A 23,591-nucleotide genomic window follows, 5' to 3' on the forward strand; every position below is an offset into this window, starting at 1 on the left:
CCCCTGGCACTGCGGTCCTAGATCAGATGAGCATCGAGCCAGCTGGCGAAGGCTCATTTGTGAAACTCGTCCTGTTGTTTCTCCATTTAACAAATACAACCAGTGCTGCCATCCCAGCCCCTCACATCTGAGCGGGCCACTTTTCCTTCCAGTTTATGGGTGCTTCAGAAAGGGATCAGAAGCAGCCCTTGGATCCGAGACCCCGAACCCCCTCCTGCCTCAACTGTCCTCCAACACATTTCTGTGTATGGGGGTATTTGGAGGGGCAGGATCAGGAGATGGAATGAAATGTGGAGACATGAGCAAAGGGACAACAGAGAGGGCCAAGGCATCTTCCTGAGATCATCAGAGGTGACATTTATCTACCACCTACCGCACTGGGTCTCACCTGATATGGAAGGGGGGTCGGGGGAGGACACTGGCCAAGGGACGTGCTAGGTCAAGGCCCAGCTTTCCTGGCTCACTGAATCTCCTTTTGACTATTGGCCCCATTCCCAGCATTTACATAGCTCTTAACACTTGGCATCTCTATAAACAGCGTCCTTAAAACTGGCTTTCCTGGCCTCAGGGATGTCCCCTCCTTTCCTCTGGTTACAATCTGGCACAAATGCACTTCTGTCTCAGTCCTCTGTGGCCACAGGTCTCCGTTCATGGCCCCTTCCATACTGAAAACTCTCCATACATTTCTTTTAAAACCTTTTATTCAATAATATATACTTTTAAAATAATAATATGTAACTGCCCACCATGCCAGGTATCGCCCCCGCTCCCCCACTGTGGAGTCTGTGGTCGGCTAGTTAGCGTGGTTTGCTGGAAAACCAGGCGGCTGCGGCCACGGCCACGGACAAGTCAGGGGGCGCCGGGGAGCAACAGTAACCAACAACCATTTTGCATACCCTTCACATTTCCCATGCTTTCTGGGTCGGGAGGAAGTCAACAGGAAGCCAAAGGCAAGTGAACCTTTTACATTCGGAAGTGAGGTTTGATATACAGTGGCGGCTGCCCTTCAGCTGGTCTAGTTCGTGCTCGCCAAACCTGCCACCGTTTTGTGTCTGCTCACGGAACGTGATCTCTCTACACACGTTAAGACGTTTGATTTGGTTCTTGTTCTGCTTATGGAAAAGTGGGAGGAACCGCAACAGACCTGGGGAGAGAGACGGGAGGAGGGGAAAGACGGCATTAATGAACCTGAGCGGAGTGAGGGGCAGGCCTCCCCTGTGTGGGGCTTCCTTCCCTTGAGGAGTGCTGGGGACAGAGTGCAAGCTGGCTTTCCTATGCCACTCCTGGAAAACCTTGGAAGAACTCGCTTTACGATTTCACGTTACAGTCAGTCCTCTCTGCCTTCCTCTTCTGATCACCGTACCAGAGGCCACCTTTAGGATGGCCTGGTGAGAGAGGAAGGGATGCGCCCCGGACACACCATGTGTTGCGACCTGGCCTCCTACTCCTTCCCTCGGGTCCAGGACACTGATGTAGAAGCTTTGAAGCCTCCTGACCATTCAGTGGGAGCCAAGTTGCAAGTTCAGCAGTCCAACGCTAGCTCCTGCTCAGACCTGACCTGATTTATTGAGGACATCTTGGGACTAAGAGTCAGAGGACTCGTATTTACTCAGAAAAAGGGCTGAGTCCACTAATAAGGAGCAGTAAGTGAGCTTAAAAAACATTTTTAACTCTCCTCTGGAAACAGCGAGCTGTCTGGCATGGCCTGCAAACCTCCTTTCTCCTTCCATGTCCAGCATAGTGAGTGGGTGGTCAGATGCCGGCAGCAGAATTCTGGAACCAATGTCTCCCAGAACAGGGCTACAACAGAAAGGACTATGCACCCGGCAAGCAGTCACACAAATCACTTCATGACAACTTTCTTTGGCTAAAGGAAGGGTGGCCCCACTGCCCAGTGTTTGAGAAGGGCTGCGTGGTGCATAAGGTTAAGAGGGATGTGACTATATTTGCCTTTCAGCACATCAGCTGATTTCCAAGCATCCAACTCCACAGGAATCAGTGAGAAGCAAGCACACTAATTAAAGACACGACCATCTGCCAAACAATAGCATGTGCCCGCATGTGTTGAAAGGAACAGTGTAGGGAGAGATTTTCATAAATGCAGAACACGGGGCCACAAGGTTAAAGTCATGCAACAGAACAAGGCAATCCCAAGAAGCAGGTGTCTAAATGGTGCGGCTCAGAAGCAAGTACCAAGAAATAGAACAATCCCACAAGGACGCCCCTCGAGTCCCACTTCTGCTAAAGCAAAGTCTTCACACGAGGGTGTGACAAAGATCTTTGCAGCTCATGGTTAATCCCTCCCCTCCCCCAAGAGACAGGCAGTACAAGTTAAGGTCCTCATAGCAATGGTGTCTTCCACTTGGGGAGGCTGGTTATTGTCAACATTTTTATTTATGAAAACAGGATTTAACATGGCATTTTTCTTCCCTCTAGGGGCAGCAGCACATAAATCATACATCAGTCATCCAGTGATACAGAGGTGGCCAACTGTGTCTGAAGTAGTCATTTGTAAAGGATCACAACCCAGGCAGTAGTGTTGCTTTTCTGCAAACAGAAGGAAATGGAAGGCTCCATGGTTCTTGAAGATTATCCAAGCTTTCCACTGAATGTCAAGATTTCTGTCCCAACCTCTTAGTCACCATTTACAGCAAGAAGAGCCAGCAAGTAAAAAACTGTTAATTTATTGATTCAAAGTTTTTTGTTTTTGATTTTTTTTAAAACAATCCCCAATACATGCAGTTCAGGGTTAAGTATCACATTTGTAGCACATTGTTGAGTCTCAACACAAAAATATGCATCACCTGTATAATCCCATCACATCTTTCCCAGCCTCTGTAATACCTGGTTGGGGGTTTTCATTAACCACATCCATATAGCTCAAAAGCATGTTGTTACTGGTTTTCTTGGCCAGATGTTTCCCTGCCACTTCTGCTCCCCCAATCCCCACCCTGGGGTTAGTTTTTTAAAGGCAGGACATTGTTCAGTCTTAATTTATTAAGCTCGCTGACAAACTTTGGCTTCTCGTGTGCTCAAGTGGACCCTGCTTTTGCTTTCAGAAGGGTTTATACTTAAATGACTGTGACTCTGATCAGTTATGATTCATTCATTTATGTAGGAGGGAAGTTTGCTTTTTCCTGTGGGTGCTCACGCAGTAACACAGGTTTCTAAACTAATCACTTAATCTGAACTGGCATTAAAGACAACTGCGAACTGGGCTCTCTCAGACCTATTTCAATGCATATATTAAAATTCTTCCAGTTGTTGCTTGTGTCCGTCCCAAAGTAGTTCTGCTTCCATCCTTATCAATGCAGCACCTGGGAGAACCTAAGTCGTTTCCCTGAGTAGGCACAAGACTGTGAGACCCACGGCACCAGCTCTCTCCGGGTCTCAGCACCTGACTTCAGAGCACCACCTTTCAGCCTCACTGGAACCAACCATGGGGCAGTGCCCTCCCCAGAGCACATTCCAGAACATGAACTTGGTGCCCTCTAATTTCATCCCTTCAAGAAGTGCGCTTCCTCCTCAAGATCGATCTACCTTTAGATCCTTTTTCTTATTGGTTCCTTTTCTTTTGACATCCCCTCTCCCAGCCACTCTCTCCAAGGCCCCAAGGATTACAAGTTCTTCTCCGTCTCCTCTATCAGTCTGAAAACACCTTCCTCGCTGCAAGGGAACACACTTGCTTTAAACCTTGAGTACTGACGTGTTACAAAACGTCCAGGAGGCGGCTCAGCTGAGTGACTGGTGTTTAAGCGCCCCACTGAACCACACCGGCACTTCCCTCAGTGGCGAGAGCCTGGTCTGCGTCATGCAATTAATGGCTTCTCTCCCTCCCGGCCACCTACCCTGCCCATAGGTACAAGACAGGAGCAAGGCCAGCTGAGAGCATCCAGGGGAGACTGAACTGCCACCAAACCACAGATGCAAATATTACTTAGCACTTCACTGGCTCCACTCACTCCAAGGGATTTCTCAGCCAAATCAAACCTTGCAGTCATGCTAACTTGTGGCCAACAAACGACGCTCTACCTGGAGTTGGCATAGGAACCTTTTGTTGTCATCACACCAAGTCTATGTTCTTGAACACAGGCAGTACCTGAGATGATAGTTTAACACTACCCTGTTCCCCACATTTTTTGCTTTTCTTTAGGAAATAATTAAGTCCTTATCATAGGCACTTTTAACCTGTTATAAGGTAATGAAGCAAACAAATGAAAATTACTGAGATGAGTTTAAGAAAGAATATGCTAACTGAAAAGGATATTGGGTGGGTAAATTTACCATAGTTTAGTCTAAACATTAGACTTCCACTCCTACACACACACACACACGCACACACCCCTTCTGGAATTCCCCAAGACCATCTCCTAACTCAGGTAAATACTCCTAAAATTTTAGGGGTGCTAAGTCCACCTGGACACAAAATGGTTTTTGGACACAAGTAAAGAGAAGGTCTGGACTGGACTCACTTCAGTTTGGGAAAGAATGGTCAGACCCAGAAGGGAGCGAGCACATCAAACCCAGTTAGTCTAAGGCATGAAGAGAGGTAAAAAGTGTAGGTGCTGGAAAAGAGAACCGTATGCTGAAAAAGGGAAGAACTCCTGTGTCAAAGCTGCAGTCACAGAGCCCAAGGACAGGCAGAGTAGCTGTGCTTGCACCTACTAAATCCTGGTCAGCGGAGAGAGAGGCTGAGGTAAGTCACCTGACTCTCCTCCAGATGCTTTGATTGCCTGTGGGGGATCCAGGGGACAGAAACGGCGGGGCTACCGATTCCCCAAGACCCTCCAGCAGGCTACTCTTGCTTGGTCCAGACACGCAACTTAAAAAAAAAAGGGCTTGGCATTACATAAGATATTCATGTAACAAAACCACTTGGGCTCCCTTAATTAATATTTTGAAATAATAAAAAAAGAGGGCACAGGTGATAAAGGAGATGGTAGGTAGGGGAGCAGGCAAGACACGCAGTGGCACATCTCCCTGATTATAACCAGCGGTTCAGAATTGCTCGTAAGGGCACATTAGAAGGCTTCTGATAATCCAAAACACTGAGTTTTGCTGCCTGACACAGCAGTCTGTTCCGCTGAGAGCTCACGTCTTGTGTTTGATTTTCAGGCAGAACAAATGTTTACATCACTATGCAGAATATGCAATGCAGGCAGGCAGCACTGGCGTGACAACCTCGGCTGAATGGATTCCGTAGCTTTGGGGTCTTACTGTTTATTTTTTACTCTGTAAACTCAACTCTATAATAAGAGAAGAGTTTTGTTTGCATTTTAAGTTCCCATAGACCAAACGAAAAAAAATAGAATCTACATTTAGAGATAGGACCTACTACCAATACCAATAAGATTTTATTGGAATATGGAATGTAAACAGATGCTTCAAACAATCAATCTAACCTTATAAAAATGTATGGCATTATTAAATAGTTTATCAAGAAACCCTAAAGTGTGATGTGGTGGTAGACACTCCTAGCCCTAGCCTAGGTGTGTGAGGTCCCCAGAGCTGTGCACAGCTCTGCAGGGGGGCGGGGGACTGTCAGCAAACCGTGTTGGTGATAAGTCCCCAAAATAAAATCAGCCCTATTTTTTTTTTTAAACAAAATCTTTCTTTGCTAACGTGAAAGTTAGCACACTGCATCCAAAGCTTAACACTTGTGCCAGGAGCTCCACGTCCTTCCCCAATCCTATGTTCCTCTCCTCTCAGTTGCTGCGTTATCAGATGGCTCTGCCCACATAAATCCAGTACCTGCATGCAGGAAAGACTTATCTTTGCTACCACATAAATGTATCGCATATCAGAGCTTAAGAACACATGTTACCCTGATTACGATGGGAAATTATTTCTTCCTCATGGGGATAAAAAGAGGGAAGGGGGATGATACGTTTTTGTTTTTTTTTTTAAACAAGTCTTTCCTGAATAAATTCTGATAGGATGTTTCCCCTCCCTGACCTGCCTGAAGACTGACTTTCCAGCTGCAGCTATGCTTGTGAACAAAAGGTCTGTTTGAGACAGGAGCACTAAAATAGGTGCACACACAGGGAAGTGCTGGGAAATGGTGGGGTTTTCCTTACAAGGCTGCCAAAAAAGAAAAGGGAAAAAAAAAAAAAAAGGCTAAAAGAAAAAAATAGCAACACGCTTTTATGGTTAGGCGAATCAACAGGGGTTATAGTGAGCTCCAAGTTATGCACTTAGCATGGAACGTTCGATGAGACTGATAGACCTGTTCATGGCATTGCAAGGTTTAAAATGATGCCCCCTAACATCAAAGAGGACTTGTGAAGGTGACTGCAGTTTGCTCCCAAATGAATACACTTAGAGGAAAACTGCAGGGATGAGGTACATTTCCTGGAGAGCTCATGTCATAAAAAAATACATAAAACATGAATTTGTAAAAGACCTTAAAAAAAAATACTGTCACTATTTTATTATCTCCGTTTCATAAATGAGGCTGGTGTGTCAGTATAAACTGCTGACCTTTTGCTAAAACTTGAGCCTGAATCTCACTGAAGGAAACCCAGACCACAATGGAATAGATAGGAAGTCAGACATTCAGAGCTTGTTGACCGCATGGGTTAATTCAACAGCGGTGCCCTGTTAAATAAGGTGAATGCACAACAACTCCGAGCCTCTCATCTCCCATGCATTCCAAAGGCAGAGCTCCTTCAGATCCTCAACTACGTGCATCAGCGTGCTGCCGCCATGGCAGCTCCCTGTAGACTAGTACTGGGGAGTTTCTTTCTTTTTGACAGACTTTTAGGTCTTTACTCTTCTTTGCGTTTAGAAGGAATGATTAGAATTTCTTTTTATCACACTGTAGTTTTCCTTCAAGATTTGTGTCTGGTTGGTTGGTGTTATTGGCAAGCATCAATGCCGCATTACCCGTCGCTTTCCAGTCTTCATCGCGCCGCCGTGAGAGCGCCGGGAAGCACAGCATTGTCTGCACAAGGCTGGGACTGCTCCTTCACCACAGGGTCTGTAAGAAAGCAGGGTGACAGTCGGCCGATCAGGGCTGGGGAGTGCCGGAGAGAACCCCATGGCAAAACCCAGCTCTTCCACCGTGAGACAGAGAGAGACAAGAATGACGGGCACGCCTGGGTCAAGAGGGCAACAGACGGAGACGGGGAAGTCACAGAATTCAGGACGCAGAAATAACCAGACACTGAAAAATCACCAGGCAAGCTGTTCTTGTAGTCAACCCTTAATACTTCCTCAGGGTATAAACTCAACTGCTGAAAGGCGTAGAAACCCTAATTTCCCACTGTTCAAAATGTCTACTAATTTTGTGTTCTTTCCTTTGAATACTAACATCATATCTAACCCCTAATTTCTTCAACGCATGTGCGATAATAAGCACATGGAGGGAAAGGTGGATAAAAAGAGCCATTAGAAGACCTAGTAATTTTAAGCAATAGTAGTTTAAAATTTTTTTAATGGAAATATAACGTGTATTCAGAAAAGTAGACAGATCATCAATTACATGTCATAAACATCAGTATTCTTAACGTGATTCAACTCAAAGGGTAAAAATAGCTCTGTGCCAGAAACTGCAGAGAGGACATCCGAGTTGCACTTGGACTGGGGTCTAGAAGGCTGAAGGGTAAAATCTTTTAAATTTGCTGTCTCTTTACACTTATGGACCATAGGTTCAAGGACACAGCAATATATCCTCCAGGCAAGAATTTAGTTAATGGGGGGGGGGGGGGTGTGAAAGAAACGAGAGCTTATTAGCCAAGCAAAAGGTAACTTTAAGGGCTGAAAGTTTTCATCTTCATTCAGAGAGTGAATTGAGACAAGCTGCTTAACCTCCCTGTTCCCAGTCTCCTTCCTGACTGGACTCAAACACAGGCTACACGAGGCAGTGCACTTCAAACACAAGTCACCAGCGGGAAGAACGCGGCACGCAGGACAAGCGCATGAAGCGATGCCCACGTACACTCCCGAGTGAGGCACGAGAAGCCAGCAGCTCAGCCAGGATTTCAGTGAGGTCTCTCCACACCTGCTTCCCTTTCCTCAAATTCCTTTCACCCATCCATTTCCTTCTTTAGAAATATTCTATGGTTATCTTATTACTTTTTAACTAATTACTTGTTTTTTGAGGGTAGAAATAATCGTTGATTAGGTTTCTACACTACAAATGTATATATTTCAAAACAAATTTTACACACTTGTGATCTATTAACTCAGGGTGACAGGAGTGGTCAAGCCAGGGGAGCTCCGGCTGGGAATAAGCAAATGCCTTTGGTGACCAAGAAACCAATGTGCAAAGCTGTTTCAATCGTCTACGACACATAAGGCCAAATTCCAAGGATGAGCCAATGTAAATACCTAGAATTCTCTTGACTGGCCTCAAAGATAAAGGGTGGAGGACTTTTTCCTGTAACACCCACCCCCGAAAACAGTCCCTGCAGACTCACAGAAGTATGGGTGCTCCATGGCCTCTTTGGCAGTCAATCTCTGTTGATGGTCGTATCGCAGAAGTTTGTCCAGAAGATCTAGGGCCTCGGGGCTGACAAGGTGTCTGTTCTCACTATGGATAAAGTTTTCCCAGCGTTTCCGTGAATGTCTGAGAAGAAAGGTGAAGGGTTAGTATTCTGAGACTAAATTCAACAAGAATCCTTATCTATTAGGGCTAAAGCCAAAAAAATCTTGGAATACTGCATTGGGTACAAGCTTGTTAAATTTCATTGTTATTTTTTCATTCTGAACCCTCCATAGTTATAGCACAGCATCCTGAAACGAAACAGTGCTCTGTGACTAGATGAACAGAATTAGCTGGAACTTTTACATCTGATTTCAAATTTGTGAAACCTTTCTTAGAGTACTCTTTATGGCCCAGGCTTTTAGGCAATTCTGGGTGAGGCATGGAGGAGACTGAGTAATTTTTACTGGTCAGCAGATGTATTTAGAGGACTGGCCTCAGAAACATGGAGGTTCCATAAAATACTTTTTGAAAACTGTCAGCATAACATTTACTTTTTAACACTATTGCACCATACCTGAAAAGTCAATGTGTTTTAAAATTTGCTAACTTATAGAAAATCCATTACAGAGAATGAGAAGAGTAAGTCTCTTACTCAAAGAAGTATTACAGCTTTCCAAGATTTACCATTAAAATTAAGCATATGCTGTACCAGAAAGCTTTTTTCTCTAACATTATGATTTTGTTTTCCATTTTCTAGTGATAAACAGGCTATTTCTTGGAGAAGTAAAATGATTACAAGATACATATAAACAATGTTCAAATATCTCAAAATAAAGTAAGCCTGGGAAAAAAAGGATTTTCAATTTTGAAATGATGAAAAAGGGGAAAGAAAGTGAATTCGGCTAACCTTTCCACTTCTGAAAAGGGGTAAGGTAAAGCCCTCTTTCTTTCTCTCTCTCTCTCTTACTTACTGTCCCAGGATATCGTTGAAGTGTGGATCTAGGTCTATGTGATACTTCTTCAGATACCCATACAGCTCATCTGTACCCAGAACCTTGGCAATGCGAACAAGCTGAAACACAAAACAAACTGACCAAATCACTGAGCACAGGACTCACTGCAAGCCCGTGAGGATGCTGTACCAGGGATCAAGACTTCCACACCACTAAATCTCCAAGGACAAGACACAAAGCTGAGTCTAGGGCAAGCAAGCAGACCCAAGGACATGAAATTCACATGAATGCAAATTTTCAAACTGTCTTTAAACTGATCACACAACTTATGATGATAATCTTTTAGAAGCTGACGAGTACAGAGGCATCATAATCTAATGACTAGAATCTAGTTTTATGAGAAAGGGGGTGCACCTGACTTGTTCACAGATTCACTTTGGAAGTCTGGCACAGATAGCCACTATCTGTCACTCTGGGGACCTCGTAACTACACACAAATTTTTGTGAAATTCTTTACCTTGAAGAAAATCTAATATGCAGACACTGAGAGAGATTTAGTGGCTCAAGGACATTATCTAAGGATGCTATTTTCTTGGCATTCACCCCTAAATAAATAAGAACCGGATGGTGTTTGCTCACCTGGTCATAGTTGTCCTGTCCATGGAAGAAGGGCTCCTTTCGAAAGATCATGCTTGCTAACATACAGCCCAAACTCCACATGTCCAAGCTATAATCATACATCTGAGAAATAAGGACAACCAGTTAGCCAAGGGTGTTAGCAACTGATCTGAATTTTTGCCTTGCATTTTATCTTTGCATATATTTTAGAAATAAAGCTCCTTCCCTTCCATGAAAAGTGGCTGAGAAAAACTAAAATTAGCATTTTGGGGTATAATAAAGGTCTGGGTTTTGAATGTATTCAAACTGACTAAATAAACAGCAAACCAGAAAAAGCCCTAAGTAAGTACAAAAATAACCCAGAGCAGCTCTGCTAACAAGTGTACCTGATAGTCCACAAGGAGCTCTGGTCCCTTGAAGTACCTTGAGGCTACACGAACATTGTACTCCTGAGCAGGATGATAGAACTCTGCCAGACCCCAATCTATCAGTCGTAGCTACAAACAGGACAGAAATAAAACATGTGAAAGGAGTGTTTCGAGACAGAACAAGGCCACATCACATTAGGTAACAAATATCTGGCCACAGAAAAAATGTGAGCAGGTGCACTGGTTTAAAAAAATGACACTTTCAGCAATGCATAAGAGGTCATTTCTAGAGCAGAGCACTCAGAATGCTTTTTTTTTTTTTAATTTAAATTATCCTGGCTCATCACTCTCTAGATAAATAGAGCTCAGCCTTTTTTTCTGCCGCCATATGACTTACATACGTAATGCATTCTCCCATCATTCACAGCTTTTTTGTAAGCTCCAGGCATAAGTGAAAGGGTTGGGGGACACATGCCCCACTCCTGAAGTGAAGCATTGCTCTAGCTTTTCATTAATCTAATACTAGCTGATCTATTTACTCACCAATCAGGGACAACCAGAGTCAGATATGAAAAATAGGAGAGACCCAAGTGTCCTTTTAAGGCCAGGCAGATTGGTCGGTGGGTCATTAAGAAACGAAGTAGAAACCACCAGGTGTAGTTTCTTTCTGAAGAAAACTATGATCAAAATAAACCAAGTAACTGCAGTCAGGGTCATCTGTCTACTTTCCTTGTGTACTATGCTATGCAAAGTAGAAACCAACACTGGAGACTGGAGGAGTAACTGTAACAAAAGTCACCAAAAATCCCCAGCATGGGTCTACAGAAACCATCTTGGTACTGGACAGCTTTCTGGTCTGCCCTAAGCCTTCTACTGAAGGCTTGTGGCTGCCTGGCTATAATGGTACCTTTTTCTGTTGGTGATCTATCATGACATTGTGAGGTTTCACATCCCTGTGCATGATTCCCTTGCTGTGGCAGTAATCCAGAGCCTATTAGGTAGAAAGCACAGAGAAAAGTAAGCAAACCCTCTACCACCCCCCAATGCAAGCATATTCTTATTATTTGTGACGCTTGAATACAGTCTCCCAAGGGGCAGCTTACTGCCTGTGATGAAAGAGAAAAACATGCTTCGGAAGCCACCCTTAGTCTCTGTGCAACTGCAGCTGGCAGAAGGGGGGCTACGGAGGGAATACCAAGGGCTACGATGAAGGTTTCTTTAAAAAGAGGAAATGATAAACCAGATTTGGGAACCTCACTAGAGTCTCCTCTCATAGTGGTTCAACCGACATGCCAGAATCCATGTGGACATGAAGAATGACATTAAATGTACCTTTTAACATGGCCTGTCTTTTACACAAGTTTCCCATGTGGGTTTTCTAGATTAAAAAGCATCAGTATTTTCCTTAAATACAATCCCCGAGCCAGTTTGCCTTTAAGAATGTTGTCACTCTAAGTGAGAAAACTGCTTCTTATAAGATCATTGATATGTAGATAGAATTTTTAAGTAAATTAAATTTAGAGAGCTGTACAACCATCACCACAATCCAGTTTCAGAAGATTCCCATCACCCCCCAAATTTCCCTTGAGCTTGTGTGCAATCAATCCCCACTCCTAACTACTCCCAACCCCCTCCCTGCCCTGCCCCCAACCACCCATCTGCTATTTGTTGCTACAGACTCAACTTCTACGAACATTCAGAAAATAAAATCATACATGTATAAGTACTCTGTCTACCTTCTTTCACTCCGTATAATGTTTTTGAGATTCATCCCGGTTCCCTTTTTCTTGCTAAGTGGTATTGCATTGTATGAATGCACTAGTTGATGGACATTTGGGTTGTTTCCACTTTTTGGCTATCTCGACTAATGCTGCTATGTACATTCATATACAAGTTGTTCAGGGGATATATGCTTTCATTTCTCTTGGGTAGATTCATAGGGTAGAGGTGCTTGGTTATACAGTTAAGTTTATGTTTAACTTTTTTTTCTTTTGAGACAGAGTCTCACTCCGTTGCCCTGAGTAGAGTGCCGTAGCATCAGCCTAACTCACAGCAATCTCAAACTCCTGGGCTTGAGCGATCCTCCTGCCTCAGCCTCTCAAGTAGCAGGGACTACAGGCGAACATGACACCCAGCTAATTTTTCTATTTTTAGTAGAGATGGGGTCTCACTCTTGCTCAGGCTGGTCTCAAACTCCTGAGCTCAAACGATCCTCCCACTTCGGCCTCCCAGAGTGTTAGGATTACAGGCGTGAGCCACCATGCCCGGCCTATTCATCTTTGTGATTAGAGCTTTACCAGTGGGTGTGAAGTGGTATCTCACTGTGTTTTTATTTCCATAATGAGTAATGAAAGAGAACCTTTTCAGGTGCTTATTGGCCATTATATCTTCTTCGGAAAAATATTGATTCAAATCTTTCAATTATTTGGTTTAACCTTTTTTTTAATATAAAAATTTGCTCCTAAATCTCCCTTTCCCAACACAATACTATTTTCATAAATTTCAGAGTCAGGATCTTTGGCTTGTTTTAAAAGGCACTTGAAGCCTACACCAGGCCAGTGATATACTCCTCAAAATACCATAGCAACCCATAACCATACGGTGCCTACTATGCGCAAGGCACTGAGCGCTCTTGGTGGAGTTTCCCATGGAACCACATCAGGATTCCTCACAACCCCATCGGCACTGTTGACATTTTGAACCAGATAATTCTTTGGGGTGGGGAGTTGTCTTGTGTAAAAGAGGATGTTTTGTAGAATCCCCGGCCTCTACCCACCGGTTGCCAGTAGTACTTCTCCAGCTGTAACAACCCAAAATGGTTCAAGACTTTGTCAAATGTCCCCTGGGGGCCAAGCCTGATCTGGCTGAGAAACACTGAGCTAAACTGTAGCAGGCATCTCACACTGGAGGAATACGGAAGCCAGAGACCTGGGATCACCATTCCAGGAAAACCTTCCCTGGTCTGTACCAAATTTTGCTTTCGCAGATACTATGTACAACGCTTTTTATTTAAGGATCAAGAACAGGCAATACTGCACTATGGTGATTTTTAGAATCTTTACAGGAGGAGATACTGAAGAGAAAGACCCAAGAGAGCCCTTTGGGATGTTTGTAATATTCCCTACCAGCCCTGTCCTACAGAACTTTCTGCAACAGTGGAAATATTCCGTATCTGCACCGTACAGTACGGTAACCACCAGCCACATGAGGACACTGAGCACCTGAAATGCGGTTAGTGTGACTAAGGAACTAAAATTTTAGGTTTAAACTTAATTTAAATAGCTACCTACAGGCAGCAGCTAATAACTATACTGGATAGTGTGGCCCTATTTAGATCTGGGTGAAGGTTTTACATATGAAAAAAATCCAAAAAAATGTACACTTAAGATTTATTCTCTTCACTTACATTCTACTTTAATTTATCTTTCCTTTGTTTTGCAATAATTATGGTAATCTTCCAAAGTGCCTTGGTGGCAGGGCTTTATGAAACCAGGAGACACAAGGGCAGACCCCTGGCATCTGAATCAGGAGAGCGGCCACTGCTGCAAAGCAGCAAGCGCTGAGAAACGACACCTGAGCGCCCACCCTCAGTTTCAATGAAGTTAAAGATTCCCCCTTCCCCACTCCTGATTTTCTTTTCAAAGAGAAAATTTACCAAGTGTTGATTCTGCTATTTTGCCTACTCTTTGCCCAAAGGAATAAACTAATTAGGATCACAATACCTGGCATGTGAAAAATACCTGACGAAAGCAAAGGCTGAACAAATACAGTAAGTTAGTTAATTCTTTTGCCCAGTTCCCTAGTCGGACTTCCCTGTGGAGTTACTGACATGCTTTTAAATTCCTTGGGGAATTATTTCAGTTTTAAAATCTGGTATAGTTTCTGACCATTAAGCATGAAAGACGTTTTTAAAGTTTCATCTGGGACGCTATGCTTCATTAGCACAAAGAAGTAGATGCCCTTACTGCCTAGCTGCCACCTCCAGAAAGCAGAAAGGACATCCAACGTTGAGTGACAGCTGCATGCCCAGCCTGGGAAGACCTGCATTATTGGGATGTCTTCACTTGATCTAAGGGTGAATGCACTAGGTTATAAATCTTTACCTTTGGTGTTAGCTAAAAGCCACAAAATCTCACTACTACTTTACTTAAAAACAACCAACTGTGAGATTTGGATTGTAGCTCTCTTAGGGTCAGTGCCTGGGCTTCTTTGGGAAGCGTCTCCAGGAAAGGAGGTGACAGTTCACAGGACCACAGCACTGAGAATCTCCTCCACACCAAGGTTTCGATTCTAGTCTGTAGAGGATGTGGACAAAGATGGCATAAATCAAGCTCTACTTCCTTCGTCTTTCTGATCTTACCGACAAAAAGAAGATCCATTAGATACTGAACCCGTGAATCTACCACCCATCTTGGCTCTCTCTAATGACAAGTGCTCATAAGAAAACACTCTCATCATTTCGTAGACCTAGTTCTTCAAATTCCCATTCCCTAAAGCCCAGCCTTGATTCACCTTGGTATTTAGTTCAAGCAACTGTTCACAATCCCATCAAAACTCCATCTTGGCAATTTTTTTCAATAATGCCAGTACCTTAGTCATCTCTATCTTATTTCAGAGTTTCTGAAGTCAAGATCCACAACTCCCCTAAAACCTTATGCAATACTGTACATTTATACACGCATTTTGGGAAGGATTTCATAGCTTTCATCAGGTTCTTAGTGATCTACGACCCTAATAATCTAGGTTCCCATGGGTCTATTCCATTTTACAAAGTTTAAAAAAAGTAATTCTTTACATAAGTGTTTACCTAGACAAACTAAAAATGACCATCACTACACCAATCAGTAATGGTTTCCAATTTCACAGTGCTTGGGAAGTCTCTTAGACGATCCACCCATCATTTCTTCCTGCATTAACCACCCAGGGCTGAAGAGGAAGGGTAGGCAGTCTCATACAGGAAGAGGATGATGACAGACAGCAAGAAAAAAATGGCTGCAGATGCCTGTAATCCCTGTACACATGTCCCTCTACAACATGACTTCAAGGCTTTTCCCATCAAGGAGTGGACTTTATTTCTCCACCTTTGAAGCTAGGCTTAGCCAAATTGACCAAAATTTGCTTTGGTCAACTGGGTATTAACAAATATTACAAAAGCATGAAAGGGGCCTCCACGTTGAGGTTTGCCTTTCTCTTGCTGCTAGGAACCCCAAGATCAGCACGGGAAGTAGCCTGGACTAACTTCCTGCAGGGTGAAACCTCAGCCATCCCAGATGCGGTCCCAGATATGTGAATGAGGCCATCCTGGACCATTGTGCCCCACTCCAGTTGTCCCAGACCTAAAGAATCACCCAGTTAACCCACAGAATTATGAGAAACAATAAGTCATTTTTAGAAAGTCCTTAAATTTCAGTGATTTGTTATATTCATAGTAAGTATTAATCAAGCAACAAAGAGAAAATCCAAGGACCAAGAACAGGCATGGGAGGTTCTAATCTTTGGGATGACGTCCCGGTACGGTACTCCCTAACTTGGCCATCTTTCTCAGTTCCACTGGAAAGTTTCTATGTGAAGGTTCCACAATGGAGCCCTCAATGTAAGTTTAAAAACCTCACTAAATTCTCTTGGCATCAAGAAATATTCTTCTTGAATTCTCTATGTTCTTTCAAAAACCTCCTTTAATGAATAAGCCTGAAAAAATTCATGGTTTATGAATGCCACTTACTTTAAGTAGTTCATACATATAAAACCGGATATCAAAGTCTGTCAGGATCTGGTAGAGTTGCTGAAACAGATTTCAGAAAACAAAGTTAATTTAGTCTCATTGCATCTTGTCATCCCAAGTGTGGGCCAGTCTCTGTAAGTTTACTTGGTGCTTAAGTTACTAAGGAATCCTATGACTTTTTATTACCTGATTGGGAACAAATGGGGACAAAGACTAAAGATGAGAGCCTAATATTTTAATCTTCAGAAAAAAAAGGGGGGGGGAACCTAAGGAATTCTAAGGAAGAAAAACATTTAAGCCAACTTGGATCTTTGCTATTTAATACTCCATGACTTTTAATACCCACAATTACATTATTGCAAAGTCTAAGCTGTCCAACCATCTTCACGTTCTTACTGCACATCAACAAACTAACCCCACTGCAACACCAGAATATACTTTGGAGAAGTGAGTTCTGAGTGGATAGCAGATCTGGGAAGAAATTTATAGGCTGATGTGGTAAATAGTGACAAGATAGGCTATTTATGAAATAAACATGAGGAAAATGATGTGCTATAGCATTTGGAGATGGCAAGAACTTTCTAAAAATCTCTACCCTCTGTTCCCTCAAAACTAATTCCAGGCTGGAAAAAAAAAAAGAATATTTCACAGGCAACAATTTATGTCTTAGGGGTAAGAAAAAAAAGTAGTGAAATGAGGTGTTAAAAAGAAAAAGACAGGGGTACCGAAAATGATCACAGGCCAAACTGATATACAAATGAAAATTTTCATTATTGATAATCCAAAAAGCCACCCACTGGGAGTTTAAAAAAAGCCCTTCAATATCTAAGAGTCAGAATAACTTGTATGCAACAAGGTTCATTAAAAGCATCATAAACCCTTGTCAGAAACTCTATTATCTTTCATATTCAATCAATTCCAAGTAAATCTCATTCCCCATCAATTCAAGCAAGACTTTCTATAAAAGTAACCAACACACCTTCACTAACCATTGACTGCCACACCAGAAAAAATTTTTTTCTCTTGGGGCCACAGTGTTTTATTATGAAAATAGAACAAAAACTTCAAAAACAAATGATCCTTTCTAATTGAATGAAAAATTTGTTTTTTATTGTTTGCTGGGCGTTAGTTACATGCAACTTGAAAAATAGTTCTCATGGCTCCCAAGGTGAAGAGATGTGAGTTACACATGTTTCACTAGGCCCCAGACTCAACAGGAGCATGAGTTAAATACAACTCACATGGCAGTTAATGTTTTAAAACTTCTTCTGTTGTTCCTCTATTGGAAGAAAGACTCGAGCAATGTAGGGAATCTCTCCAGGGAGCACAATGTATACAATGTGTCTGTGTAAAGGGGGAAACTAAAACTACCTATCAGTATTTTTTGTATCTGAAAAAATGATAAAGAAGAAACTAATAGAAGTGGTTTCATGTATGTATGTGTGTAGAGGAACAGGCAGCTGGAAAGAATAAAGGAGACTTCACTGTACAACATTTTATATTCATGTAAATTACATTACCTGTTCAAAAAAATGTTTAAGGAAAACATCAAATTTAGCATTTTCTAAGACGACCAGGACTTTGCTTCTTTCTCAAGTTTCCCCTTTTAGGTAAGAGTAATTCTCCCTTCCAGCTTAGTGAGAGTATCTGATTTTATAGACCTCAGACAGCCGCTGGCTCAGGGGCGGCAGGGAATGAAGACGCACAGGCCAGTGCACGGGCGGTGTCGTTGGGCTGCTCTGGCCGCAACTGACCCAAATTCAGGCAGAACGGCACAAACAAGCCACCACTTCTGCTCAGGAGAGCTTCAGCTAAAGAACAATCAGACACCCAAGTTCTCTGTTCTCCCCTAGCTTTGCAGGCACTGCAAGGAAAGCTGCTTAGCCAGTACTCGGCTGCACGTCGACAGCTTAAATGCACAGAGAGGCTTAGGGTACCATATCTTGGGCACCAAAGCAGCTCCTCCTCAGTGAGTTAAGGAAATCACTCACAGAGACTGTGCTAAATTGAACTTCAAGTTAATAAATAGCACATGAAAGAGAAAAGATCAAATTTTCTGTCCTTCAGAGGGCTACAATATTTTATTTTCATAAAACCAATATATGCTATTTTTATCAGGACATTTACCTGTGCAAAGCTTTCCTCTCCTATCATGTGGTACCTATACGGCGTATCTGTGTACATGGTGTAAGGCATAAAGATAAATTGACTGCCAATATAGTATTTCTAGCTATTTGAACCAACATCAAGTTTATTTAACACAAAAGACACCAATTGTACTCTGGTGTTTAGGTCTAATATATTACAAAGTCCTGAATGACAGGCTGCCATTCCCACTCATGTCTCAGAAGCTCTGGGTGGGAGGAGACCAAATTACCTCTGTAACATATAACCATGTGGGCCTAAAGTTCAGGACTCTCCAGGGTCCACAATCCGCATCCTCCAACTTTCACAGCTCTGTTCTCCACTGCAGTCCCCAGAAGTCCCCTGCTCTGACCAAACAAACCTATGTTTGCGGTCTCCATTTTTCCCTTCCAGTGCCCCCACGGCCGATCTGGAATACCCTGCCCACCCCCCCCACCTGTAAAACCAAACCCATACCATCCGCTTTTTACAGAGCTAGCAACAATCTCTCCCTTCTCTGAACACCATGCCATTTTACTCTCCAAGTGGGGTGTTCGCAGGACACTGAGAGCAGCACCACCCCCACAGTTAACACTCCTCACTCAGGTATCGGCAGTGATCTCAAGTTGTCCAGGCAATTCCTCACTCTGTTGTATGCTTTGCCCACACCCCAAGAGTCCCATGCCAACATTCTCTGTAAGTTGTGGAATATACCTATCGTGGAGAAAAATGGGTACTGTGGCTGGTGGCAGTCACCAAACTTGGTGATTTAAGATATCTGAACTTCCCCGACCCCGCAAGTATGCCAAGGGTCCACTGAACTCGGTAGTACACCCCTTTTTCCCACACCAAACTCTCCAACCACATTCTAAGTCCTCATAAAGCAGAACAGCATATACTTTATATATGCCACACACATATGGTGGTTCTGCCCTGCACACATTTTTTATGTTTACCAGTCAATGGTAAACATTATAGAAATAGACAAAAAAGAAACTGTCTTCCAAGAAATACAGAAGTACCAAGAGTCCATGACAAATTAGAAAGGGAATCTTCACAAGAACCAAACTTTCCCTCCATTCTTCTTAGCCAGCTATATGCAGAACATTATATTAAATAACCCACTGCAAAATGTTGGCAGGAAGTCAGCTTTGCTTACACTTTTATAAAGTGACTTATAAAAAACAAGCCTATGCTTTCCAGATCACAAAGGTAGTGAGGATGAAATTACTCACCAATCCCACTCTGTTCCAAAGTCTCAAACACACTGTCATGTCCCTAGAAGTCAGTTTTACTACAGGACTACTCTAAAGGGCCCAAGGTGGAAACTTCTTGGGCCTTTAGATTAACCCCAAAACATCTGAGGATGAGAATGGCAGAAACTGCAATTTGATTAGATTCAGGTCCTCCTTGGTCTAAAACCGCAGATGGCAGAATGGAACAGCCACAGGTGGGCCTCGCTCCTCCTAGAGGCACACAGACAGAGCCGTTCAAATTCCAGGTGCAGTTCAGCTGCCTCGTAATGAACCACAGATTACAAGGCCCCACTCCTAGCTACTACCACTCAGGAGGGTTCCCAGGTACCTCTGGTCACCTGCCAGATGTGAGAATCACCAACACAGCAAACTCTCAAACCACAAACAGAGCTTGCACGTTCCCTGATATACACAGCTTAGTCTATGTCCATAAATCCCAGGGGTCCTCATGCAGAGAGAAGAAAAATCGGGCAGAGTGGGATATAAAGTGAAGGGGAAAGAGATGTTTAATGCAGCAGTCAATAGTTTAGGCACTGTTAACATGTAACCCACAAGATCCAGAATAAAACCAAGGTCAACATTTTTAGAAATTTAAGGAAGGTGAATAAATCTTTGATCAAGCAAATCAAAGCTACCATTAATCACCTGAAAATGTCACTTATTTTCTTAAAGTTCTATTTTCTTACAGAAAATGACACAATAATGTTAATGACCTATTAATAACAGTACATTATTATTGTTCCCCCAACCAAGGAAACTGTATTTAGCCTGTAAACTCAAACTCTTAACAGATTTAGCAATGCTTCAGTTATCAGCTAAGTCAAGGCCTACCTCTATTGTGAATGATTTAAAATTCTCCAAATATCAATGTGATTCTATCATTTTCTTAGGATGGAACCCATTTAGAGTGTCTTATCAAACTTTAAAACGTCCAAATGATGTATTTTACTCAAAATGTATGTCTATTATATTTACACTCTTCCAAAAGCATAGAAAATTGAGAAGCATGTCTCAATAGAAACTTTTTTGGTACTCAAAATGGTACCTCAGCTTTCACTGAGACACTTCTGGGTTTGGGATTTTCTGTAATTACTCACTGCAACTCTTAGAGACTGATTTTTCCTATTCATTTGTTTTCCAGTTTTGTCTTTTGTTCTAAGTATCACCACGAATCTTTCATTATAGCTTTGGCATACATAAAGCATAACTGCTGATCTCAAGGAGAAACTAACCAAATCAGTACCTCCATCACAAAGTGAAATACAAGGAAAAAAATTAGTGAGGCTACAGAAGCTCTGAACTAAATTAGGAAGCTTGGTATAAGAAAATGATCATGTCATGTACTAAAGTTAAAAAGCAACCACTCACAAATTCCAAATAATCAATATTGCATAGAACATGTTCTCTGGACAAAGTACAATGAAATCTTTTAAAAACCCAATTGGATCCTGGATCATATATTGACGAACACACAGCTATAAAGGATATTACTAGAATGGTAATTACTGGGAAATTTTTGAATATGAACTCTGAGTTAGATGGCATTACTGCATAAATATTAAATTCCTTACATGTACTAACGGTACTGTGTCCTAGTTTCCATGCTAGCATATTTATAAGTAGAGTATCATGATGACGTTTGCAACTTACTTTAAGATGACTCAGCAAAAAGACAAAGAGACAGAAAGGGGAGGATCAGGAGATGGGACAGAGATAACCGCAAATGTGGCAAAATACCAACAACTGGTAAATCCAGGTGAAGGATAGGAGGGTACCGATTGCGCTATTCTTTCCAATTTTCAGGTTTTAAGTTTTTCAAAGTAAAAAGTCTAGGAAGAAAACCACCAATCCACAAGTTTGGAATCTGCACTTCTAAACTGAAAATTATCTAAAAGTAACTTCCATAACCATGGAATGCAGCTGAAATGATGCTCGGGGTTGTATAGACTTAAGTAAAGGTATTATCAACCAAGAAAAACAGGAACAAATCAAATGAGTTGACTTCAACTCAAGAAGTTAGGAGGCGGTGGCTCATGCCTGTAATCCTAGCACTCTGGGAGGCTGAGGCGGGAGGATAGCTCGAGGTCAGGAGTTCGAGACCAGCCTGAGCAAGAGCAAGACCCCGTCTCTACTAAAAATAGAAAGAAATTATCTGGACAACTAAAAATATATATAGAAAAAATTAGCTGGGCATGGTGGCGCATGCCTGTAGTCCCAGCTACTCGGGAGGCTGAGGCAGTAGCATCGCTTAAGCCCAGGAGTTTGAGGTTGCTGTGAGCTAGGCTGACACCACGGCACTCTAGCCCAGGCAACAGAATGAGACTCTGTCAAAAAAAAAATTAAATCGACTGATCTTCCTGTTTGTGGCCTGCCGTACTATCTCGAAGAGAAAATTTCCCTGTGATTTACTCTTCCAAAATACACATTTGCTACCTGATATTTAATGATCTCCGAAGTTGATTAAAATGTCATGGCTTAACATTCAAAGCGGACCTCCAGTTAAACATAGCAGATCACAGACTTCTGCTTCTACCTGAAGATCCTCTAAAGTAACAGTAAGAGGAGCACGGGGTGGGAAGATTAACTTATAAGAACTAAGAGAATGGGAGAGACAACATTTTGAAACTAGAAAACATGTCCAACTGACTTAGTAGGAAAAAAAGCTAAAAATTCTGCCAACAGTGAAGGGGGCCCAGAAGCAAATAGCCTCAAACTGAAAAGCTACAGAAGGGCTCTGGATTGGTGATCTTGCCAAGTATCACTGAAAAAGAATAAACGGGGTGTACTAAAAACAGAAGAACGGGTTTAAAACACCACTCTGAACACAGGAGAATGAAGTCAAGTCTGCACAAGCTCTCCTCGACTCGTGACTACTAAGATGCCAGCAGCCAAGCCTGCGTCCTCGAAACAGGAGCCGATGGCTCCGCAGAGCATTACTCTAAAAGGTGAGCAGACATTCAAGAACCATGACATTTCACACAATTATAACAGAGAGAAATAACAAACACACACACACACACACACACACACACACAAAGGAATCTGAAAGAAAAACAGAGAAAAGGTATGAAGGGGAAAAGTATTCTCAGGGAGAAAATAGAAGGTATTACATAAAACATAAAAGAACAGGATACTATTTTAAAAAGTTCTGAGACCAAAATGAAGCTCTAAGATGTGAAGTCTAACATTTGAGTTCTAGAAAGTGAGAACAAAGAAAAAAGGGGAGAAAAATCAAAGAACATTAAAAATATATTTCCAAAACGAAGGGAAAAAGCCCAGCAAGTATGGAGAACAAACGATAAAAGAGACCCATATGAAGGCACATTATTGTGAAATTTCAGAAGTCTGGAAATGAAAAGAAAATCCCAAGAGCTTGCAGAAGAAAAACAAAACAAAAACCATCACATAAGATGCAACCCAGAATGCCTTCGTTGTTAATACTGGAACAATCTCTTCAAAATTGAGGAAATTATGAATTAAACCTAGAATTCTACACCTCAGACAAATAAATTGGGAAGACAAAATAAAGATGTTTTTAGATATGGAAGCCTCAAAAAAAACATTAACTTCCCATGATCCCTTTAAAGAAAAGTACTAAAGAATGTATGAAATACCCCTTTTGAGGATTAAAACCCCAAGAAAGATTTCTCTAAGGAATTATAATTCCTGCTGATCTCTACTGTGTTGTTAAATCAACAGAGATGTCACTTCAAGAAACACAAAATGCTGAACTGAAATTTTATATATGTGGCCAGACTATCGGTAAAAGCTCATTAATGAAGCATAGGCATTTAAAACTTGGGGAACTGCACTAAGTAGTTCCATTAAAACTAGCTTTTAAACTTTTGCATTAGAAAAGTGTGTGGTTTTACTAAAGCCTGTCTAGTTCTCTAAGACATGCACATACATTCCCACTCATGTATACCAGGATAAACCTGAGTGATTCATACGATCAGCTACATACATCAGCAAAGTACTCTACCAAGCTAACCACCACTATGCTACTGAATGAAAAAATTTACATCCACTCTTTGGAGCTCACTACTGATTTCACCTGTAAGGAGTCACATTAACAAGAAAACCTGTTAGATATGGTATACGCTGTACTGTTACTTATTGCTT

At 42.2% G+C, this 23,591-nt stretch overlaps 1 protein-coding gene across 2 annotated transcripts in view; it reads right to left on the reverse strand.

Moving 5' to 3' along the window:
• Positions 1–683: 683 nt before the first annotated feature.
• CSNK2A2 (casein kinase 2 alpha 2) overlaps positions 684–23,591 on the reverse strand; it is a 38,421-nt gene continuing 15,513 nt past the window's right edge. The window contains exons 5-12 of one of the 2 annotated variants that reach the window (XM_069497905.1): positions 16,090–16,149; positions 11,275–11,358; positions 10,386–10,496; positions 10,021–10,122; positions 9,400–9,500; positions 8,421–8,569; positions 6,886–6,979; positions 684–1,144 (exon numbers count right to left, since the gene is read on the reverse strand). In XM_069497905.1, the coding sequence (XP_069354006.1) occupies positions 6,903–6,979; positions 8,421–8,569; positions 9,400–9,500; positions 10,021–10,122; positions 10,386–10,496; positions 11,275–11,358; positions 16,090–16,149 (684 nt within the window). In that variant the 3' untranslated portion in view covers positions 684–1,144; positions 6,886–6,902. The remainder of the gene's footprint in view (positions 1,145–6,885; positions 6,980–8,420; positions 8,570–9,399; positions 9,501–10,020; positions 10,123–10,385; positions 10,497–11,274; positions 11,359–16,089; positions 16,150–23,591) is intronic. The other variant, XM_069497906.1, reaches the window with a different exon arrangement.

The sequence above is a fragment of the Eulemur rufifrons genome, chromosome 23 (assembly GCF_041146395.1).
Source record: "Eulemur rufifrons isolate Redbay chromosome 23, OSU_ERuf_1, whole genome shotgun sequence".
In the NCBI taxonomy this organism is placed as follows: Eukaryota; Metazoa; Chordata; class Mammalia; order Primates; family Lemuridae; genus Eulemur; species Eulemur rufifrons.